Source organism: Podarcis cretensis (genome assembly GCF_951804945.1).
Source record: "Podarcis cretensis genome assembly, chromosome: 13".
In the NCBI taxonomy this organism is placed as follows: Eukaryota; Metazoa; Chordata; class Lepidosauria; order Squamata; family Lacertidae; genus Podarcis; species Podarcis cretensis.
Window position 1 is genome coordinate 51,702,745 of NC_137182.1, and position 23,591 is coordinate 51,726,335.

Genomic DNA, 23,591 nt, shown 5'->3' on the forward strand with positions numbered 1-23,591 from the left:
CTCTTGGGGTTAAATCCTGCTTGCAGGTTTCCTGTAGGCATCTGGTTGGGTGCTGGACTAGCTGGGCCACTGGCCTGATCCAGTAGGCTCTTCTCACGTTCTTCAGGAAAGGAACAGGTTGGTTTCTGCTCTATGGGAAAACAATAGTTTGAGACCACCTAGGAGCTGGTCTCATGTCTAAGTTGGATACTGACAGAGCATGTGCAAGTGTATTGCAAAGGAAGACCCTGTTCACTAGGCCAAAAGCAGAACTCAGGTTGATTGAAAAGCATAGTTCTCTTGTCCTTTGCAAACCAGCTTGTTCATTGGCAGGCATTTGATGCTGGTCTGCCCAGTTTTACAAATTATTGCACAAAAACCCCAATGTGAAATCCTAAAGGCTGATTTGGTAATAAAAGGCTGGGGGGCAAATAAATAAATTAATAATAATAATAATAATAATAATAATAATAATAATAATATACCTCACCCATCTGGCTGGGTTTCCCCAGCCACTCTGGGTGGCTCCCAGCAGAATATTAAAAATGCGATAAAACATCAAACATTAAAAACTTCCCTAAACAGGGCTGCCTTCACATATCCTCTAAAAGTCAGGTAGTTGTTTATTTCCTTGACATCTGATGGGAGGGCGTTCCACAGGGCGGGCGCCACCACCGAGAAGGCCCTCTGCCTGGTTCCCTGTAGCTTCACTTCTCGCAGGGAGGGAACTGCCAGAAGGCCCTCGGAGCTGGACCTCAGTGTCCAGGCGGAACAATGGGGGTGGAGATTTTTGTTACGTTTTAAGGTATTGCAAAACTATGTTCCCAAATTCCCAATCCTATTCTCTCAGTATTACGGTGGTAAGAGACACAGCGATAGGAAACGTGGAATGCTAGCATTAACATTCACAGGCCAACAGCTGAGAAGGGATAATTCTCCAGATGTCAGGAGAGGCACTCCTTGTGAGTAAATAATCTTAACACAGTGATACACAATCCACCGACCCAGTCTACACCACCACTCAGTTATGCAAACATTCCCTTCTCCAAAACATGCCTGGGACACTCTGCGTGAAAAAACAAGTGTCTTTATTTGGGTACAGACTCAAGATTCACAGATATTGCACCACAAACCAATGGTAGAGATATGCCGTTGTTCTTTGGGGGTCGCAGTAAGGGGACAGAGGAGCTGATACTTTTATGTCCCCGTCCCCACCCGCATCACAGCTTTGTGCAAAATGCCCTTCCCCTTGATAATGTACAGTTCATAGTGTTCAAAGCCAGAATCTCCCTGGGGTAGAATTCTCCCAGTTCTCCAGAGAGTAGGAAATATTAATGAGGAGGTCCCATTCCAAAAGAGAAAGCTTTAAAAACAATATTCTCTTAGCAGCATTATCCAATATACCCCTTCCCCACAAAAAGGGGGGGGTAAATATTAAAGCTAACGAATCCCCAGATTTAGGAGGGTTTCCCATTGACCATGCAACAAAGAAACGCACTGAGCAAAAGAGGTTTCTTCTCTCTGGCAGTTGTGGGGGAAATAGTTAATTCTAAGCAAGGAAAGTTTGGAGATTTTGAGGCTCCCTCCTTTTGGCTTGGTCAAAAGGAGATTTGCAGAAGGGAAAATCAGATACAAGCGGCAAATAAGTGTTCGTCGTTCAAGGAAATGTCTGCAACCTCGAAAAGGCGATGTGATTAAAATACTTCCATAATTGGTGCACTTCCAACCAGTTTTGTATTTTGAAGAGCTTTAAAGGGAGAAGTTCACATCTCAGGGGATGAAATGTCCAAAGGCCAATGCAGTCGGAGTCACAGGCCCACTCCCAGCCCTTTGCAAGGCACTAACTGGTATCCGCCTGGTCTTACCAAGTTATTCACACTGAAGAGATTTTGTGGAAAGCAAAAGGACACGTTCTGCTAACCTCTGAAAGCTCAGCAACACCAGAAAATGGTGGTAGAAAACAATGGTAGAAAACAATAGCCACTTTTGGTTGTGTGTGTTGCATTTACAGACATTGGCTTTCTGGAAATGCCATTTTCTCTTGCAGTAAGAAAAGGCTGTCTTTGCCTTCTGCAAAATGGCTCATAGCATTCACCCATCATGAACCACACAAATTGCTTTCGGGTGTCCAAAGATGCACAGAACCAGGAGGATTTTACGACCAAAGAGATATTGCAAGCGGATTCAGGCAAGCTGTTCTGACTCAGGGTCACAGGTGACTCGTAAGGGTTACCCCCGTCTCTGGAAATCCAGCACACAGGTCACCTCCAGAGATTCACACAGCCCAGAAGCTGCAAAGCCAACACTTGTTGGGCAAATAGCAGAAAGGGGCAATGTGGTTTGCTCTTCAAAGCCAACAAAGGAGCATTATTGTTGGTCCCTTTGGGGCAAAGATAATCACTTTTCCAGTTCCACCCTGAGTGATCCTAAAACACACAGTAACATTCATTAAGGTCGAGGTGGGAAAGAGAATAATTGTCTTTTTAGAGGATTTCTGAAAGGACTGCTGGTGTGGAATACTTGCTGGTACAATAGCTTAGTTTACAGCACACGTCTACTGAGAAATAAACCCCAATGAGCTCAGTAGCATTAAATCCTACATATGTAAATAGAGGATTGCAACTTAAAAGTCACTCTGGCTACCCTAAGAAGAATCCAATTACCGTATTTTCCCCTCTATAAGACGCCCCCATGTATAAGACGCCCCCTATTTGGGGGGACTCCGATTTAAGAAAATGGGAGATGTATCCATGTATAAGACGCCCCCAAATTTTTGACATTATTTTTTCAGGGAAAGCTAGTCTTATACATGGAAAAATACAGTTTCCTGGGCTGGGGCATGGAAGGGGGGGTGCGGTTGAAGACAGAGACTCTCTTTTCATGTAACTAGCAGCAATTAAAATCAAATGACAATTCCCACCCATTTGTGGGATTGTCAAGGAGAGGCACAACCCAACACTCTTGCCGGGGTCCCTGTTAAGGCTGTCTTGGCTTGCTGCCCTCCAATTAATAAAAAGGGTAGGGTGTTTTTGTCACCAAGCACTAAGTTTGGGGGCGAGACCCTTCCTCTCTTTGGAAACCTGGAAACCTTAGCAAGGCATTGCCATGTGCACAATTCATTCAAAGTCATTGGCTGGTTCAAAAAGGCAGACAAGGAAACTGAAAATTGCTTCATTATTATTATTTTTTTGCTTCAGACATGGATGCGAGCAGCATGGAACCGTGGAATCGTGTGCCAAAGGTGGAACTTCTGTTAAGGGCTCTCGCCCTGCCTCTGAAATGCAATATGGCCAGCGTGACACAGGACAGCTGAAGCACATTAGGAACTGAAAGCAAGAAAATAAATGGGAGGGGGCTCGAATGGGAGAATCAAGTGTTGTCCCCGCGCTCCAAAAAAACAAAAAACAAAACCCCCAAAACAGGCCGGTTTTCCATCCAGAAGCACAACCCAAAATGGCTTGCTAGTTTCCTCCAATTTCCTCACCTGTCCATGGGACAGGCCACAGAAAATCCCCGGACCTTCCCTGTTTTACTCTGGAAACAGGAGCAGGATATATAAATAGTTCAATAAATAGGATGTGGAGAAGGAAGGGGAGGCCGGAGGAGGACTCTCTGCACAGGTAGATCCAGGGTCTCTTTGGAAACACAAGAAAGAAGGGGTGTGCTCTTTATGTCCCCCCTGGGTCGCAAGGCTGCCAAAGATCAGGCAAAAAGAGGGGGTTGGGGTATATGTGTAGCGCAACGCTCTTTGGCCCATTTATTTCTTCCAGTTGACAAAACTGAGCTGTGCGAATATAGGAGATGACCTTGGCAAAGAGGCATCAGCAGGAGAGGGGCGTTGGCAGTTCGGCAGCGGCAGTGGGAAGATGGTGGTGACATTTTAGGGCCCTCTCTGCTGCTTCCACCCTGGGCTTTTGCTGAGGGGAGCTCTTGAAGGGTATTCTGAAGAAACCTCCCCTTTCTGGCCAGATCCCAACAAGGAGGCAACTGAATGTGGGGCACAGGGTTTGCGTCAACGATAATTCTCTGCAGGCCACCAACCTCTTTCTCTTTCCTTTTCTCATTTTTTTTTTTTATTATTATTATCATTGGTACTGCACGAAGGCCCCTTCAAGAGCACAGCAGCAGATCAGTAAAAAAAGAAACACTTAACAACACCAACAGACAGTTCTGCAAAAATAAATACATAAAAACCCGGTCCCTCCCAGGCCCAACGTTGTGAGCTGTCTGTCTGTGTCCAAATCCTTAGTAAGGCAGCAAGGATTGGGGGCGGCTGGTCCAGCAGGTAAAGGTCCAGAGGGACGTCCCTGGAAGTAGGCCAGGCCAGGCGGCGCTTCCACACCTGAAGCAGCTGGTGCCTGGGCTCAGAGTCCTGCAGCGTCCTCTCCTGTGGGCCACGCAGCCGTCCCACGGTCCCGAAAACACCCACAATGTGAGCTTCCTCTCCCTGTTGCCAGGGAAGTGGGGCTGCAGCAGCAGATCCTACAAGGGCCTGTGGCCAGCACCTGCCTCTGAGCCCTGCTGCCCAGCAGCACCCTGCTCAGGGCAAGTAGGAGCGGCTCCCGATTTGGGGGAGAAAGGAGTCTGCGGCTTGCCAGCTCAGCCTGAGTCCTGCACCACTTCCACGGCTGGAGTTGGCGGCTGCTGCTGTTGTTGTTGCTGCTCCTGCTGCTGCTGTCCTCTCTCTGCCCCAGCCTCCTCTTCGTCCATGGCCATTTCGGGGGGCAAGGAGGGCAGGCACACCTGCCCCGCGCTGCTGCCCTCCTCCATGGGCTCCAACATACCGTTCAAGTCCATGTCTTGAATCTCGACGTCGTAGAGAGGGGCCACTTTGGAGGAAGGGTTGCTCCCGCAGTCCATGCAAGCCTGGGGTTCAAAGAGAGGGAAAAGGAAGACGGTGAGCAGCTGGCCAACATTCGATGATCTGGGAGAGCCCCCTCATCTCACACGCAAAGTCTAGAGACTTGTTCTCACTGCCCAGCAGACGTTCCCTTACGGGTTGCCGAGGCTGTCAACTGTTATGGACACAATTACAGTGGTGCCTCGCAAGATGAAATTAATCCGTTCCGCGATTCTCTTCGTCTAGCGGTTTTTTTGTCTTGCGAAGCAAGCCCATTGACGGCTTAGCGGATAAGCGGCTTAGAAAAAGGGGGGGGGAAGGGGGAAAAAACCCGCAGGAACTCGCAAGACATTTTCGTCTTGTGAAGCAAGCCCATAGGAAATTCGTTTTGCGAAGCACCTCCAAAACGGAAAACCCTTTCGTCTAGCGGGTTTTCCGTCTTGCAAGGCATTCGTCTTGTGGGGCACCACTGTATGAGGAATCTAGGCTGCTGTAGGAACAGAACCATTCAATCTCATCATGAGATGCACACACAAAGTTTGAGAACTCTCCTGCCTACAGAAAAGCACCCATGCTCGCTAAACGGCACACAGACACCGTTCTGGTTTCTGCACTGTTCTCTGTTTACTCCAAACACACCGCCCGTCACACTCCTTACCATGATGTTGATAGCCTTGGGCAAGTTCCCCTTCTGGACCCAGGAGTGAACTTCGGCCAGCTCCTTCTTCTGCTCCTCGGTGAATCGGGGCTGCCGCTTCTGCATCTGTTTCAACTTTTCCCTGTCCTCCTTCAGAACAGTTTCCAGGTCCCTGGCAAAGGGCAAGCGGACAAATGGGTCAGGAAAGAGGCACAGTGGGCAGCGAGAGGGAGGGAAATGGAGCCCAAATCCTCCTGGCTATGAGGCCAGAATGAGACAGAGCGAGCTAAAATCTCCCCCTCAAAGCTTTAAGTCTCTCCTCCCATGCTTCAGGTATTAAACTACCCATGAAAACAAAAGCCAGCTCTCTTTCATTGGCACTGGCAACAACCCTGCCCCACTGCGTACCCGCCTCTGCTGGGGTGAAGGGATTCTGGGTCAAGAGAGAACAAGCAGCACAAGGCCTGGAAGGGATGTGCCCACCAGAGGCAGTCGCAGCCTGGCAACCTCCATGGTGAGATGGGAAAGGGGATCTGCCTGGGAGCATCTCAGCCTCCTCACCTGGCAGGGAGCTGGTAGGTCATCATGACCTTGTCGTCGGTGTTGGCCATCAGCAGCCAGATGGGATCCTGCAGGACGTACTTGATGAAGTGCTCGTTGTCCTCCACCTCCGCCCGCTTCTTGCCCCGCAGGTCGTTCTCGGAGGAGTCGATGCTTCCAAAATACTTGCTGGTGCCGCTGCTCTTGCTGCTCGCTGGGAAAGAAGAGGAGCCCGTCAAGACACAATCAGGAACCCCAAAAGGAGCATCAGCACATGTGACCAATCGGGCCGCCATGCCACTCGGGAGCTCTCAAACCCTCACATTTGGGACGTGCTAAGAATATCGCCGTGCAAGGTGGGGGAGGCACCATTTTTTTCCTTTGAGGACAAGTGCAGGGACCCAGAGAACCTGCTGCCTTCATGCTCAGCTCAACAGCCCTGCTTCTCCCATCCACCAGCACTGAAGGGCTGGCGCTCAGTGTCTGCTCTACTTGCAAAATGTCCCAAGTTCAACCCCTGCCATCTCCAGGGCTGGAAGAGACTCCCTGCCTGAAACCCTGGACAGCCATTGGTCAGTGGAAGCAGCAGTCAGCTAGACAGACCAATGGTTAGAGGGATGTTCTTTGATTCCTCCTGGTGGTGAGGTAGTGAGAGAGGACGAACTACCGTGATCAGAGGCAAGCGTGCCTCCAAATACCACTCTCTGGGGATCACAAGTGCGAGGAGGCCACTATGCTCATCCTGCTTGTGGCGTAGCTCAGCGTCAGAGCATGTGCCTGGTGTGCAGGGGATCCTGGGTTAAATGGTATCTCCAGGTAATACCCCACCTGAAACCCTACAGAGCCACCCACCGCTGCCAGGTGTTGTGTAAACCGTTTTCCAAGCCAGCTGTTTAGGACTACAAGCGTCATCATCCCTGACCACTGGTCCTACTAGCTAGGGATTATGGGAGTTGTAGTCCAACAACAGCAGGAGACCCCAATTTGGGAAATCTTGCTGGAGACAATACTGAGCCAGTTCAAAGAGAAAGCCTCACTCCATGAGACCCACACCACATGACGGAGGAGTAAGACTTACTGGTGCCGCTGGCGGAGGTGCTGCCTCTGTTGGAGCCGGATCCCATGGAGCCGGAGGCCGAGCCACTCCCGGAGGCAGCCGACCCCGTGCCGGAGCGAGAGTCCTCCTGCAGGAGCAGGTCCAGGAGGTCGCTGGAGCTGGAGAGCGCATCGTTGTTGGAGGAGTCGTGCGCTTCTGCCTGCAAGGGGCGGAAGAGGCAGGGGAGCAGGAGGGTTAGGTCAGAGGCCCAAAGCAGAAAGGTCCCTGTCTCAACAGCTCTCACGCCCTTTCCAACCTCACTGCTCCATTAGCCACCACAGGAGAGAGAGAGAGAGAGAGCACAGCACAGCCGGATTAAAACTTTTAGAGGCCCTAAGCACTTAAAACATGTTGGTGCCCCCATACATAGGTAAAGGTAAAAGGACTCCTGACCATTAGGTCCAGTCATGGCCGACTCTGGGGTTGTGGCGCTCATCTCGCTTTATTGGCCGAGGGAGCCGGCGTGCAGCTTCCGGGTCACGGGGCCAGCATGACTAAGCCGCTTCTGGCGAACCAGAGCAGCGCACGGAAATGCCATTTACCTTCCCGCCGGAGTGGTACCTATTTATCTACTTGCATTTTGATGTGCTTTTGAATTGCTAGGTTGGCAGGAAGCCCCCATACATATCTAATTCAAAATGTAAGCAATGGGGTTGGAAAGAAAGGAGGCTGCCTTATCCAATCAACCCATTCATCCATTTAACTCAGTACCGACTACACTGACCGGCAGCAGCTCTCCAGGTTCTTCAGGCAGGAAACGTTCCCAGCCTGAGCTGGAGATGCTGCTGTGGGTTGAACCCGGGGCCTTCTGCTTGGAGATTCCCCAGAGGAACCAAGCTGCCCCTCTGATCTTCCAGTCTGTGTGGGAAGCCCCCTGATGGGTAGGGAAGAAGGGGAAGGAATGAGCCCCCCCAGCCATGGTGGAAAGGGCAGGAGAGATCCAGGAATTTGTGGCCATGCCATGACCTCAGTTGCAAGCAGAAAGTTTGTTATTCTTATTGAATGCATTCCAGGGCTCTCAGATTTCAATGCTTTGGGGGAGAGGAACCTCTGCTCCTTCATCTGAAGACTCCCTCTGACATTCTCTCTCAAAAAATCCCAACCCCAGCAGTTTCCCCAGTTCTCTCAAGTGGAAAGATGATGCAACACCTGGATTTTGTGGTGTGAAGAGCCAGTGTGGCGCAGTGTCGGAATAAGACCTGGGAGACCAGGGTTCAAATCCCCACTTCTCCATAAAGCTCGCTGGGTGACCTTGGAGTCAGTGTCACCGCCTCTAAGCCTAGCCTGCCTCACAGGGTAATTGTGAAGATGAAAGGGGGAGAGTTATGTGAGTCACACCTTGAGCTCCTTAGAGGAAAGGTGGAATGTAAGTGAAATAACATAAATTATAAACCAATAAATGTTGGGTCGTTTGCCCTTCCAGAGGGCCTGACAGTGCCCCAGGGGAGAAAGCCAGCCCCCCGTCCCTTGGGACTCACCATGCACGCTTCTTTCTGAGTGCTGAGTTCCTTCGCCAGGCTCTGCCCGGCTGTCACCACGGCCCAGTCGGTGGTGGCCCCAGCTGGCCCTGTTTGGTTTCCACCAGCGGCCTCCTGACGGTCGCAGAGCTTGGGCATCTCCTCCATCTGCAGCAAGTTGAGCTGCAGCGGGGAGCTGCAGCGCGACTCAAAGAGAGGCGACTCGGCCCGCTCGGGCTGACTCAGCGAGTGCGGGGTGGAGGAGCGTGACGGGGCCTGCGTGCCCGTCTCGGGGACGACGATGGGCATGCTCCCTGGCTGAGGAGCGAAGGGGAACACAGGGGGCGCGGCGAAGTAGGGCTGCGGGGGCATGGGGCCGTGCATCTGGGGGAAGACGTAGTTGGGCAGCACGAGCGCCATCATGGGGGTGACCAGCGGGGTGGGGAACTGGGGGGCAGCCAGGGTGCTCTGGGAGGGCTCAGTGACCGGGGGCGCGGCCGGCCGCGGGGGGAAGACGGGGATGGGGTAGGTGGGCATGACAGCCGGGTACGGCATGGCGGAAAGGCTGGCTTGGGAGTTGCCAGAGGGGGGCCAGGAGGAGGAGTTGGGGGCGCAGGGCAGCTGGGGAGGGGAGACGGAGCTTTGCGGGGAGCTGGTGCTCTCTGCCAGCCTGTTCTGCTTGACGCGCTTGGCTTTTGACTTCCGGCTCCGACCGCGGCAGCCTGGGCCTCGGGACGCTTGGCGGGGACCTTTGTGCCCTGCGGAACAAGGAAAAGGCAGGGTGAGGACGAGGGACCCCCTTTCTCTTTCTTCTTTCCCCCTTTCTACCGCTTCCTCCTCCACCTCCTCCTCCTCCCGGTCTTGCCCGCCAGGCTTACCTCGCTGCTCGTTGGCATGGGGCCCCGCCTGGCGCAGCTCCTGCCAGCTCAGCCCCGAGTGCGAGTTGAAGACGTGCAGCTGGCTGAGGTCCTTGAAGTGGGTGAGGAAGGCCTGCTCCTCCTTCTGGGTGTGGATGGACAGAACTTCCTTAGTCAGCCCCACTTTGCGGTACTGCGCCTCCCGGTCAGGGGTGACGCTGGGCGCGGGGGCAGGGGGGGTCGCGCTGGGCGCTGCCTCCTCCATCATCACGATATCTGCAAGAGGAGAACAAAAAAAAAAGGGGGGAGAACCAGGTTAGCCCATCACAACTGCCTTCTCCCCGTGTGAGGTTTTTCTTTTCCCCAGCACATCTCTGTATTTATGCGTTCTCATTATTTATATCTCCCATTTCTTTAGATCAACCCCTCCAAACACACACACTAACAGACATGAGTCATCTTTTTCTACCATCATCCCAGGCCATGCTGGGAATAAGTCCCTCTGCCTTTCCATTTTAATCTGCAACAAAAAGCTCGGCCCCAGCTGAGCTAAGCTCTCATATGAATTTGCCACATATTAAGGAAATAAATTGTGGGAAAAGGAGGTTAGAATCTTCTTTGATGTAAGAGGGCTACAAATCCAGCTGCCAGCCACTCTCTGTGGCTTCTACACAGGTTAAGCAGGGGGAGAAAAGCTGCAACTTTTGCGCTGGTTTTTTGGGGAAGTAGGGCGACTAATATTTCTATAGAGAATTTGACAAGTTGGAGAAAAATACATCAAGGGAGGAGAAAGGATGGTTAAGACACTGTCCCTACTTAAACCTTCCTTGGTTTAAACACCATAAAGGTTTGCCAGCTGAACACCAGCTGAAGCGGGCAACATCTACCTAGATATCTATCCACACAGAAGCACATGTTGAATCATGCACAGAAATATTACTATAATATACACACACATACACACACAGTTTGAACATTTATGCCTGCAGGAGAGTCCTGTATAACGTGGAAGCTTGGATGCACTGAACACAAGATGGCCTCATAAACAGGGGTTCTGCCTGACAGCCCTGCATTTCCTATTCCAAGATTCTTGTGCCGTTTCCAGGAATGAATTGCCGCCTTGCTGTTTAGGAGGTGAAAGCATTTGCCTCTGAAATGCTCATCCAGGGACAGTTTCTAGAGATCCCATGAAAAGATCCCTGCAAGACATGCTCCTCCTGGGGATTATGTCAGAAAGCCCAGATGTTGATTGAATTAGTAGAATCATGATTTGGAAGGGGCCACGAGGTTCTGGAGCAGCCTTCTTGCAATATCTTTTTGCCCAATGTGGGGCTCATACCCACGACCATGAGATCAAGAATCTCATGCTCCACCGACTGAGCTATCCCAGCTGGTGAAAAGGAATCAACTGGCCTCAGAAGGAGGGGTGCACCGTCCTGGGTAATGTTACCCCCCTTCCACAGGGGAGTGAAACCTGAGGTCTCATGGAGTGGCCCCTTCCTGCCTGACCTGACCCTCACGTGTCGTGCAAGGTAAAAAAGCAGACTGGACCACTACAATGATGTGAGGGAACTGGTGGGTCAGATGTGAGCAAAAAGCGTGGAGGGATATGTGCAGTGACAATGCCAAGCACAAGCTGCAAATTTTGCAGGAAAGCTGGCAAGGAAACTGCCTGAACCCTACTAGAAAGAGACATGTTTGGAGAGTGGGGAGGGAATGCTCTCCCTTCCTGAGGCTAGCTTAGATGAAACTTGCAAAGGCCTTGCCTGCCTCTCTCTTCAGCTGCCCCCCATGCGCAAAGAACAAGCAATCTTGCCCAAGACTGACAGGAGAGACAGCAGTGGGGTGTGAGGTGCCTGACAAGATGGGCACCAAACTACAGAAGTGAAAGGAGCCTGGGATTTCTCCAGAGGTGGTCTTGCCAAATGGTGTCTGCTTGCAACAGCAGAAATCTAAATTTAGGAGTGTTAAGAGGCTGCCTTCTACCGAGTCAGACCACTGGGTCCAGCTAGCTTTGTACTGTCCACACTGACTGGAAGTGCTCTTTCTCAACTCTACTTGGATAAGCCACTGGAGATTGAGCCTGAGGGCTTGGGCTTCCAAGGCAGATGGCCCTTTGGGTCACCCAAATAAAGCCTTTCTGCTGCTCTCCTGGTAATGTTGCAGGCTCCTGCGCAAGCAAAAATGAAGGCTGGCTGCAGAAAAAGAAGAAAGAGCAGCCGACTAAAGCAGAGGAAGGCAAGAACCAGCACCAGCACCATCAAGTTTGTGGCCAGCAAAAGTCAGCAGAAGAAGGCACTCGTTGCTTCATTTTGCAATCCAGCTGCCAACTCTGTAGCTCTAAATGGAAGGTTAGCCTTCCTGTTTCGAATCTGCACCAGGCCAGCTAATCAAGCCCTCTCATCGTTGCTGCCGACTGGCCAGAAGATCCCTGGCCAGAAGCTCCGAAGCAGAGGAAGAAGAAGAGGAAGAAGCGGGGTCGTGGTCCTGCTTTTTTTAACACATGGGGTCTAGGCTGCATTTTACACAGCTGCATTTGCAAAATGGCTGCCAGAGCGACCCCAATAGCCTACTATGCACCATGTGAAGACAACCCTCCTTCGAACCTGCTTGCCAGCCCCGCATAAGCAGAGTCAAGCTGTAAGCAAAGGAACAGCACACCTCCAGTTCCAGCCCCCCGCCCCCCAGCAACCCCGCACCGCCCCCCCCCAAGAAAAACATGGTGTCCACCTCCCATACCCGACTCGGGGGGCTTCTTGTCTCCCACGTGGACGATGGTACTGCTGAAGCTACACTGACTGGTCACAGAGACCACGCTCTCGGCTTTGCTAGGCAAGGCCAGCGGAGTGAGTGGGCCTCCCACCACAGCAGCTGCTGCCGTCCCAGGCTCCTCTAGGCTCTTGGGCTGGCTCTCCGGGGTCGGCAGTATTTCCTCCGGCGCATCTGTTCAAAGAGACAACGGTGGGTTAGCATGGCGGTGGGGCGGCAGCAGGGAGCAAGGGGGCAGGGAGGGAGGGAGGGGGCCGGGGGGGTCCAAGATTGCCGACCGGCACGACCACAAGAGGACGTCAAGATGCCGAAGGGCTCATCAGCTCGGCTGGGGTCTCGCCACGAACGGAGAGAGGGGGAAAAAAGAGATCACGAGGGATCTGGAACACCAAGGCCAGAATCCAACAAGGGGGATGGGAAGTTTCAAGCTTCCTGGAGGACAGACCTGCAGACCCTGCAATTGCTACACACACACACACACACACACACAGACACACACAGAGACAAAAAACACACACACACACCCCTCCGCCCCCTGCACCTCACACAGCATCCATGATTCCATACAAACATGAACTTGGTACAGGAGGAGGAGGGGCATCAACCTGTACACTTGGCAAGCAGGATGGAAACTGATACCTCAGGAAAACAGGGGAAGGGGGATGATTAATACCTAAGTAGAGGAAAGGAAAGGAGGGGAGAATCACCTTTGCTTAGAGAGACCAGCTCCTCGCCTGCCTTCTGCTTGTCGTCATCGGAATTCGAGGACGTGGTGTAAGAGGAAGAGCCGCATTTTCGCTTCACGCGGCTTGGAATGTTGCAACTCTCAAGATACCTGTTGAGGGAGAAGAGAAAGGCAGAAAACAAAGATTAACAGAGATGAAAAACCTATTATCAGTATTGTAATTATTACTAGGGGGGCTGGAAAAGAAAACTCAGGAAAGGACTCCATGCCTAACTCCACACCACCAGGAGTGGCGATCTGAAAACACGGTGCTTTGTTGGTCTCAAACTACAGGAGGAGACACAAAGTAAGGAAGCTTTAGAGCTTCAGAGAACACTTAAACAGATAGCACTTAAAAAATGAATCTGTGACGAGTTCTATGAAATCCTGAAGGTTGCATGTTTCTACATGAGCACCAATGAGGGGAGAAATCCGTAACATCATTTCACCTACTCTGCGTCTCAAGCCAATGCAGTGCAATCTTCCTAGTCATGTCTATTCAGAAGTAAAGGTAAAGGTAAAGGTACCCCTGCCCGTACGGGCCAGTCTTGACAGACTCTGGGGTTGTGCGCCCATCTCACTTAAGAGGCCAGGGGCCAGCGCTGTCCGGAGACACTTCCGGGTCACGTGGCCAGCGTGACATCGCTGCTCTGGCGAGCCAGAGCCGCACACGGAAACGCCGTTTACCTTCCCGCTGGTAAGCGGTCCCTATTTATCTACTTGCACCTGGATGTGCTTTCGAACTGCTAGGTTGGCAGGCGCTGGGACCGAGCAGCGGGAGCGCACCCCGCTGCAGGGATTCGAACCGCCGACCTTTCGATCGGCAAGTCCTAGGCGCTGAGGCTTTAACCCACAGCGCCACCTGCGTCCCTATTCAGAAGTAAGACCTGCTAAATTCAATGGGGCTTACTCTCAGGTAAGTGGAGTTGAGGCTGCAGTCTAAGAAGCAGTGTTGCCTTTTCTTAAATAACCAAAGAGCAAAATATTCCTCCCAGGAAAAGCATTCCCGTTCTAGTGCTGAACCGACTCTGAAGGGCTCAGCTATTTCCATTTCATTTGCTTTTTAGGATTTTTTTATCATGCTCTTCAGCCACTAAGGTTCACAAAGCACCCTACAGATCCCTGTTCACAATCCCAGATCCCAGGCTCACAATCTAAAAAATAAAAATGCACACAGATAAAAGGAAAATAAACAGAGAGGTAGGAGGAAATAAGCGAACTCATGTAAAAGTCCTTAGTTCTGGGAACATTCGCTGCCTTGTACATTGCTCTTTCATGGTTGTGGCTCCCCAGCAGACCTCGCTCACCTTATGATGCCATCCAGGCAGTTGATCTGCTGGTATGAATAGTTGGAAGGCTCCTTCCTGCCTGATTCCTCAGAGGTGGCTGCCTTTGTTGGCCTCCTCTCCAAGTCCCTCAGGGTCTCCAGAGGCTGCCTGTTGCAGCTGACTGGTGCTTTGAGAGCTAGAAAGGGATGGGGGAGACACACAGAGAAGGTCACAACCCACAGAAGGAGAGCAAACTTTCTTCCCAGGCCACAGCAGAACATGCTTGTCCCAGCTCTGAGAGGCCCTGCCAATGGAAACCGTCCCTCCCTCAATTCACACACACACACACCCCCACTAGAAATGGGCCAAGACAGAGGGAAGAAACCTCGAAAGTCCTTTGGCCAAATCCACAACAATGAGGCCAAGTGAGGTCAGCAGGCCTCAAGGTGGGAACGATGAGCAGGAAGAAGGGGCAGGGGCCAGTCAACCATCTCACCTGGCTGGGAATGCTTGGCAGGCTGGGGCTTGACTCGGGATTCAATGAAGACCTGCTGGCCCTGGTTCTTCACCATATGCACATCCTTGCAGATCTCCTGGAAGGTCATCTGGGATCAAGAGGGAAGCAGAGTCAGCCCCAAGCTCTCCTCTCCAAGGGAGAAGCCTCTACAGAACCCTTTCTAGAGCAGCTTTCCCCAACCTGATGCCCTCCCAGTGTTTTGGATGCTAGCGCTCATCAGCCCCAGCTGATGTCCAAAGTACCTGGAGGGCACCAGGCTGCGGAAGTCTGACCTAGAGCAGTGTTTCTCAGCAGCCAGAAGCGCATGCCCAAACTGCAACCTCACCCAGTAAAAAGCCAAAGGATTTCAATCCATTTGAAAGAGAGCCAGGTTTGAAGGGGTGTGTGGGATCTCTACATTAGCTAAAAGGCAGCGTGGGTTTTTTAAGGCTGAGAAACACTGGCCTAAAAAGTAGATTTCTCTTTCTGTGAGACTTTCAAACTCTCTGAGGGGATATGCAAAAATCTGCCACCGGGTAAGCCATTATGAAGATGCCCATTTTACAGGTGGGAGATTTGCCAGGTGGGTGTGGAAATGGAAGCAAAGACCCAACACCCACTGCATGAATCTTAAGACACCCCTATCAGTGGACACTCCACCCCAAAAATCAAAATGCATTTCTAAACTCACCGGCCGAACAGCTTGTGCCTCCTCATTGGGGATGCCGTTGCTGTCGCTGGAGGAGGCGATGCTCAGGAACTGCTCGTGGGAAGCGTTGCTGCCCATGCTGCAGAGGCCCATGGAGCCATTGCTGTGGACGGGCTGCAGAGCAGAGGAAAGAGAGGAGGGTTGGAATATGAGAGGAAGAGGAGGCGGAGCTCAGAAGGAAGGAAGGAAGGAAGGAAGGAAGGAAGGAAGGAGAGGGCAAGTGGAGTAAGAAGAGGGAGCTCTTTACCTGCAGCAGGAGTCGGTGGATCTGCTCTGAGAGCTCCTGGATGTCCAGCTCCACTGGCTTCACCTTCTGAGCTTTGGGGGCTGTGAAGACGTCCTCGTTGAGGGGGCCCCTGGAGAGAGCATGAGAAGCAAGAACAGAGTTAGTGGGATGTGTGCTTCCCTCAAGAGGTGGGAGCTTCCAGCTCTCAGCCATCCCACAAGGCCATTTCCCTCCTCCCCAGAATCCGCCTCTTTTCCTGTCTTATCCTCTGATTACAAGCCATCGCCTCTTCCAGAGCCATCCCTCTGCTTCCCACTCCTCCCCACTGGAGGTTCCCCTGCGGCGCCTTCTGCCTTCGTCCCCTTTCCCGTGGTCCTGTCGCCAGCGGAGTCTCCCCCATTTCGGTCAACTGCACCCCACTACTACTCCTCCTCCTCTCATTTCTCCTGAAATGATTAAGCCTCTGCTATTTTTTTTAATATATGAAAATGAACAGAGAAATAAGCAAACAGACCCTGCCCACCCCATCCAAACAGGCTGAGAGCTCTGGCTACTTACGTCCGCACTTTATGCCTGCCCATGATGAAAGAGACTTTGCGGCTCCAGGGGTTGACGAAGCTGGACCAGCTGGTGTCAATGGTGACATATTCCCCATTGCGGGCGCAGAAGCGGATGGGTGAGTGGTCAAAGGGCTGGCCTCCGTACTGGAGAACTGGGAAGGAAGGAGGGGAGGAGGATGAGAGGCGGGAGAGCAACCACAGCCCCCTAAAGGCTAGCAAAACACCACACACAGACACTTTTAATTGGATCTGAAAGCTTCAATTGGCTTGAAACTTCTCCCCCTGCCGTTCTCTCCTTTCTTTTGGTACTCACTCTTCTTGTGTATCGCCAGCATGAGAGGACGGTCCTCTGGGTGCAGGTAGAAGAGGACAGGGGACCCAATGAGGTCCTGGGGGAGGTAGCCTAGAAGAGGGGCAGCTCTGAAAACAAAGAAAGCAAGGAGGGGTCATGAGGGGTCAGTGGGAAAAGGCTGAACATTGCAGAGGTTGTAGGCACCGTCCAACTCTGAAGAACTGGTACAGTTCTTGTAACCCCAGAGAAAAATAAAACCAAAGGTGCAGAGTGCATGGCTAAGCTGACGAGATGGACAGCCAAGTCAAATCCTCCTCCTCCTGGCCTGTGAAGGCCCCACCCACCCAGGTGATGGAAGTTTCGGGTCCCTGATCAGCACTGCAGGCACATACTCACAGAGGACAAGTCTCACTCACAGGAGGGAAAGCCTGGCACCGCTTTCCAGGGACTCGTCTTCCTCCCCACACACCCCTCCGCAGAATACCATCCCATCTCCATTTTTTAAATCCCAGTTCCTTACCGCTCATCCACATCCTGAAATAAGCAGCTGGGGGTATGTCTAGTAGTGAAGATTCTCTTATCAGGAGGGATTCTGGGAGCTTGAAAAAAAAAAAGAGCATAGAATAATTCAGATGAGCTGTTTGGAAGATGAGTGGCATTCCCTGTCCTATGGGTACGCAAAACCTGCCTCTTTTAAATTCCAAAATGAATTTCTCCACTTTTGCATTTCCACGCTCCATGGAAAGTGTGCTGCATATCTCGGGAATCCTGGCTTTTCTAAACAATTTAAGTGGCTTCAGGGGGGAAACTGACATGCAACCTTCTAGGTCACGGGCAGGCTAACGGAAGCTTGGCATTTTGCATGCACAACACAATTGCTTTTCTCCCGCTGTCCTGGTCTTGATGATAACAAGAGCATATGCACTGTTTGAGAAGAGGAGAAAACTGGACCTGCACGCCCATGCAATCCTAGGAAGAAGCTTGTTTGGCTTTCTCTATGTTTCACATTGAACAGAGCAGCCAGGCCTTTCGCACGGCTACATGCCCTATTTTACTCTCCAGCCCACTTCTTCACACAGCTGGGGAAGATCTGGATTTAAGCATACAGTTCTCCTGCCCAAACTGGGGGGGAGCAGGATTTAAAACATGCATGCAAACAAAACTTGTGTGCCATTGTATGCACACAAACAGGTGTTCAAGGGGGTTAAACTAAATTTTGCTCAGGATGCTGAGAGTTTAAGCAGCAGGCGAGAGATGCTCATTCCCAGCGTGGAGGAAAAGCACAAGGAAGGCCCATGTGACTGGACGCTAAGAGGGTCCCTGCTTCCCAAGCACCTTCAGCCCAACCTCTGCTGCCATCGTGTGGCCAGACATGGTAGCGCATGGTGCAACTTAATTTGTGGGATGGATTCCTAACACCACCAGCAAAATGGGGCAAAATGAAATGGGGCACAGAGGCATGGCACGGGCGCTGCAGAGGCTGCCTGCAGGCCCTGCTCTCTCCCGCCTGGACACCCCCTTACCTTCGTAGCCCGAGTGGATGCGCTCGGCAATGAGCAGGCAGCAGGGCTGTCCCTCGGCGCTGTCCGAGTCCTGCACTTTGGTCAAGTAAGGCGTGAGCCTGAAGGGGTAGTAGCGCAGCCCGCGACCACTCTCGTAGCCTCCGCTGAGAAACAAATGCCTGCAATAAGACCAGAGGCCAGAGGAGACCAGGACGACCAGGAGGGAGCAGAACAGCAGCAGCCGTGAGGGGGCCAGAGGTGGGGAACCTTGCAGGTGCCACCATGTCCCTCCTGCCCACCTGTCACCCATGTCACACCTGGGGGAGGGGGGTCCCCCCTTCTCTCACCAGCTGACTAGAGGAGGGATTTTTTCTCTCTCTCCTCAGGTGGGGCATCTTCTTTCTGCACATTATTTTCTAAATCGGTTTTTTTCCCCTGGAAAAGTTTAAGCATCCAGTAAAACCCATAGCCCCCTTGCAGTGGCAATGGCAAAGCCGTTTCACAGGTGGGAAAACATAGGCAGGGAAAAGGGCTTGCCCAAGGCTGCCCTGCAAAGCCCATATGCAGCTGAAAACTGACCAGCACTGTTTAAATTTCTAGGTTGCCCCTTGACCAAATTGATGCTCGAGATGGCTTAGCAAGTAATAAAGTAGTACTATCAAGAGGAAAAGGTTTAAAAAGATATAGAGAAGTGGCTGTTGGGGCCACCCTATAATCCTGCTTGGCACTCCGGTCCCAGAATGCACTGAACCCAGCACAACACAAAGCTAGCCATCCAGACATTTTAAAAGGTGTTGCTATCAAAACATATTGGCATATACATACAAATAAATACAGAGACACGAGCTTTCCACTTCTGTTTTCCTGCTACCCAACACACTCCTTGCTTGTGGCTCACTGGTTTGGGTCTAACTCTGAAAGCGTGTGCGGAGCAAGGAACTGGAGTGGGTAGATGCAAAATTCTCTCCCCGCCCCCCAAATACAAAGCAAACTGCATCTTTCTCCCTTTGAAAGGGGGATACCAACCCACGAGCACATTAAATGAGTTGAAACCTGCCAAGGAACACAGTCATTCTTCAGGCTAAGCAAGGAGACACGGACGACATGTGAGGCCAGCCACGTGATTCACACACGTCAAATTGTAGGGAGACCACCACTTGGGGTGGAGGGTAAAAACACAGACACACATAGAGGATGAAATGGGAGCCCTGAGCCTTGCTCCACACGGCTGGAAAAGGCACTGTTCTCTTGCTCTCCTATTTGGTGAGATTTTAAAAAGCCAACCTTTCTGTCCCCTCACCCCTCAAGAAAGCCTGGGGATGAAAATGACCGGGGGGCGGGCAGTGTTCTCTCTCTGTCTTTGCAAAATTCAAATGCTGCGATCTTCAAAGCACAAGAGGCACAGGTCCTGGTTCTTTTGGGCACACTTAAAGTTGGTATGTTGCCACATCAGATTTCTGTGCTTGTACAAGCAACCTCTGCCAATTTGCATACACCTCAGGACCCAGATTGCCTACACTTTCAATGGGGACTTTAAGAAGGCAATACTGCTCAAACTAGAAACTGTTTGCCCTGCGGGAAAAGACAGCAAGGACTTTGGCCTACAAGGATCAGTCAGGATCATTTCAGGATGGAGTCTCCTGCTAAACAGCCCATACAGATGCCAGGGACCCTCATTTAGGAACCGCTTCCTGGAATCGTTCTCCACCATTCCTTCCACTTAGCCCAGCTCCCTTCCCCTCCCTCAAAATCTGATGAAGACAAAACTCACCTGATACGACAAAAGACTGATTTCTCTTTGGTGTAATCCATAGCAGCTGCAGCTGCAAAGAGGGAAGGAGGGAGAAAGGGGCAGATGAAGGATTAGCTAAGAACTGCAGCAAGCTGGAATCTGGCCCTTTGCTCAGTTCCTTACATGAGCCAAGTTCTTAGCTGCTTCAGAAACCAGCAAGCTTCTTTTTAAAACCTGAGGCCAGATGCAAGAGGATTTCTCAGCCACCACAAAGGGCGTAAAGGTACCATTTGGGGGGGTGGGGTGGGAGGAACTATAAAAAACAAACACCCCTGCCACTTCGGATTAGCCCAGTTCTCTAAAGCTGCCTGTGCCAATCAGGGGCCCTCTGGGTGTTCTGGACTACAAATCCCATCAGCCCCAGCCAGCCAGAACACTTACTGGCAGAGGTGCAGGCGCTCCAGGAGGGCAAGTGGTATGGCGCTGTGGACCCATAGAAGATGCTGACATCTTGCGGTGCCAGGAACTCTGCAAACTTGGCCCCCTTGAAGACATCCTTCTTGCAGCGCAGGATGAAGGATGCCTGATCTGAGATGTAGACGATCTTCCCCGTGGTGAAAGAGACAGCCACCGAGAATGTGTCCTTTGAGAGCAAAAGCAGCAGGGTTAAGGTTGGGGAATGGCAGCTGTTTTATGGGTGTGGTCTCTCCACTCAAAGAGGAGGTGAAGGCATTGTTGCCACAATAGCTGGGGAGAAGGGAGAGCTTGTTCTCAAGGTGGATTCTAGTCTTGACAGCTGTTTTCAAAAGGGTTAGGCCAATAGGGAGTGGTCCAGGTCTACGAGAGGCTGCCAGCCATGGCAGCTCAAAGGCTGCTGATCTGGAATTACCAAATGCTGCGAACACAGAACAGGGAGAGGCCACTGCCTTTGCACCCTGCTCAAGAGGCGCCTGGAAGTTTTAGGCTGGCCTCTGCTAAGGAAGACAGGGTGCTGGGTTCAGCTTGGTCCTTAAATACGCATGGAGGTATTGAAGCTGGCAGAACCCAGCTGGATTGCAGTGTCCATGCTGAAAGCACTGGGGAAGCCGGCGGGCACACTGGAAAGCCAGTCAAGAGCGCTTCTTTAACGAGAGGCAAGATTTCTCTGGCGGCGGCAAAATGAACATCGAGAAGGAAAGGCCTGGGGTGTGACGAACAAGGCATAATACTCACTGGGTTCTTGAGAGTGTATTCTGAGGTGATGCTTTCCAGCTCCTCAATAGTGTAGGTGGACATGTCCAGATTGCAAGGCTGGTTGTCATCAATGGTCCACTGCTGGTAGTAATCCTGGCTGGCTGGAAAGGGAGAAGGAAGAGGAGGAGCATGTTAACAAGAGATCTACAGAGCTCTGAAAGGCAAAAGGCCCTCGCTTTACGTGTGACCAGCTGGGCGCTTTTATTCTACAGGATCGCACCTTTTGCAGGTGAGAAAAACAGACACATCACCCTTACACAAAAGCCCACAGGCACAACACACTGTGCAAACCACATGGAAATTACTGCGCTCGTCATGCCAACAGGGACACATAAAAGAAGCGCCTGCCCACGGCCCTTTGTGCCTCAGTAACCCTAGACTCCTGGCAAGGGTTTCTGGCTCAAATAGGGGGAAGAACTTGAGGGGCTGGGTGGGAATGGGACCTTTACTGAGGAAGCTGGCAAATAAGTCTGTGCTGCTGTGGTTTACAGAAAAATGTCAGGAAAACATAAATACAGACACACACACACAAAGGTCACAGAACGTACCTTGCACCTGTTTCACACAGGACAGTGCATACTGCAGGGTGGCCAGAGTCCCTGACTTCCCCTTGCTGCGCTTCTCGGAGGGCAGGCGGATCTTCATCTCCTTCAGGGCCTTCATGAGCTCCTTCTGAGTCTTCACACGGGCAGACTGTTCACTGCTGCAGTGGCACAAGGAACACACAAACAGGGGTCAAGTGAGCTGCAAAAAGCAGACAGAGCTCCTTTGGGGAGGGAGTTGCACTGATTGGCTGAACTGACTTCACATCTTTTTCCAAGTGCCCAATGGAAATGGAACCAACTCAAAATAACTTGGCCAGTTGTTGCATTTTTAACGGAAGTAAAATATATCGATTTTGACTAAAAGCCACATACAAAATGGCTCCCTCCCTTTTCCCCAATTGATTTTATGGCTCTTGTGTGACAGAATTCCCCCTCTTCATTATGTGTTATCCCAGGAAAGAGCTGTCAGAAACGGCCATGAGTTTTCAGAAAACTCATTTCAGCTGTCAATTTCAAAGCATTTTACTGGACTTTTGTTGTTCCCCATGTGCCAACCCAAGTATGTTCCTCCTGCCCAGTCCTTTCTTACCTGCAGCCGCTGGTCGATGGGTTGTCTTGCTCGGAGCTTGCGCTGAGAAGGCTGTAGGCCACAGAGCTGCTGGGAGGAGATGGGCTTTGGGAGTTGGAGCTGCAGAGAGATGCAGAGCACAGATGAGTTTAACTTGCTTGGGCAGCAAACAAAAACATTCAATGAAATTCAAAACTTTGCATCAGAATGGACTAGCCCAAGTCGGTCCCACAAGAGACCACTTCACCACACCTTTGCAACCCCGATCACTTCCTTACCTCTTGTTGCTTTCGGTGGTTTCCAGGAGGGCTGAGTCTTTGCCGTTGCCACTGCTGTGGGAGCTGCTGTGGGAGTCACCATGCGACTCATTGCCACTGGAGCCATTGCTGTTGACATCCATGTCATCGCTGGTCTGGCCCTGGGCTTCGCCCCCACGCTGGGCTCGGGCTCTCCGTGGGGCTCCAGCCCCACCACCTCCGCTGCTGCCACCGCCACTACTACCACCACCACCCTCGAAAGGGCTCTGCCCCGGCTCACAGCCAGCACTCATTACTGATTCTGGGACATGGACGCCTCCTTGGGAAACTGGGGGCAGCGGTGAGAAAAAGGTTGGGACTTCCACAGCTGCTAAGGCAACAACAAAGCTTTTGTTTTTCTTCAAGAGAAAGGAGAAGCACTGGTCAAAGAGGATTCCTCTATGGCCTGTGTTTTGCTGGGTGGATTTGATCAGAGTTGAGAGAGTCTTAGGGGACACCTATTGGAGGGGGGGTAGAGAGACAAAATAAAGTGTTATAAAAACTGATTCCACAAGAAATCCGGATCCAGAGCTATGTCAAATATAAAACAACCCTCTAAAGCCTATGTTAGGGAAAGTGAGTGGGATCACTTCTCTATACTGAACCAAATATACTAGACTGCCCTTGGAAAAGCTACACACGGATTGCCTCCTCTGCCACGTAGATCCACCAGGCAGCGGGATCTCTTTGCCATGATACTGAGTAAGTGTCAAATGGCAGCTGTTTGAGCCTGAAACCAAAACACAGTATTAAGTAATAGGGCTTACAGCGGATTATCTGGTCCAGTATCAGAAGCCCTTCTCTGCTTTTATATAAACTAGGCAGCTCTGCCTCTCGGGTGCTTGGATACGTGAACATCTGGTGGCTGGATGAGCACCACGGTCCTTCTTGGAAGGGGGGGAGGAAGGTGCTCCAGAGCATTACAGACCCCTTATTCAGGTTAGTGCTCCTAGATAATTAAGAAATGGCAAGGAGTTCCTGAAAGCGCTTTTATTCACCCCTCCTAGTTCTGACCCCTCTCTTTTCAATCTGGAAATTCCAAGCCTTGTTTGTTCCGCACAACCCCAACCCATTGCTGTGGTCTCATCAATCACAAAGGTCACGATATCCAAGCGCAGGGGTGGGGTGGCTTTCTAGGCTTCCAGGGAAATTAAGGCTTATGTGACCTTGTACCAACATTGCTGCCTTCTGGAAATAAAGTTTAGAGGAGAAAGGAAAGAAGAAAATACAGTCAAGATGAAAGCCCAGGCCGAAGGGGAAGCATA

At 51.5% G+C, this 23,591-nt stretch overlaps 1 protein-coding gene across 2 annotated transcripts in view; it reads right to left on the reverse strand.

Moving 5' to 3' along the window:
- Positions 1 to 1,050: 1,050 nt before the first annotated feature.
- The window catches only part of PER1 (period circadian regulator 1), a 38,018-nt gene continuing 15,477 nt past the window's right edge, over positions 1,051 to 23,591 (reverse strand). For both annotated transcript variants that reach the window (XM_079951734.1, XM_079951735.1), the window contains exons 2-23: positions 22,309 to 22,784; positions 22,052 to 22,150; positions 21,466 to 21,620; positions 20,897 to 21,018; positions 20,126 to 20,327; positions 19,724 to 19,775; positions 17,974 to 18,116; positions 16,971 to 17,049; positions 16,472 to 16,578; positions 16,157 to 16,310; positions 15,620 to 15,728; positions 15,355 to 15,486; positions 14,664 to 14,772; positions 14,207 to 14,363; positions 12,883 to 13,010; positions 12,146 to 12,349; positions 9,428 to 9,682; positions 8,571 to 9,307; positions 7,075 to 7,252; positions 6,018 to 6,210; positions 5,478 to 5,628; positions 1,051 to 4,845 (exon numbers count right to left, since the gene is read on the reverse strand). In XM_079951734.1, the coding sequence (XP_079807860.1) occupies positions 4,579 to 4,845; positions 5,478 to 5,628; positions 6,018 to 6,210; positions 7,075 to 7,252; positions 8,571 to 9,307; positions 9,428 to 9,682; positions 12,146 to 12,349; positions 12,883 to 13,010; positions 14,207 to 14,363; positions 14,664 to 14,772; positions 15,355 to 15,486; positions 15,620 to 15,728; positions 16,157 to 16,310; positions 16,472 to 16,578; positions 16,971 to 17,049; positions 17,974 to 18,116; positions 19,724 to 19,775; positions 20,126 to 20,327; positions 20,897 to 21,018; positions 21,466 to 21,620; positions 22,052 to 22,150; positions 22,309 to 22,580 (4,005 nt within the window). In that variant the 5' untranslated portion in view covers positions 22,581 to 22,784 and the 3' untranslated portion in view covers positions 1,051 to 4,578. The remainder of the gene's footprint in view (positions 4,846 to 5,477; positions 5,629 to 6,017; positions 6,211 to 7,074; positions 7,253 to 8,570; positions 9,308 to 9,427; positions 9,683 to 12,145; positions 12,350 to 12,882; positions 13,011 to 14,206; positions 14,364 to 14,663; positions 14,773 to 15,354; positions 15,487 to 15,619; positions 15,729 to 16,156; positions 16,311 to 16,471; positions 16,579 to 16,970; positions 17,050 to 17,973; positions 18,117 to 19,723; positions 19,776 to 20,125; positions 20,328 to 20,896; positions 21,019 to 21,465; positions 21,621 to 22,051; positions 22,151 to 22,308; positions 22,785 to 23,591) is intronic.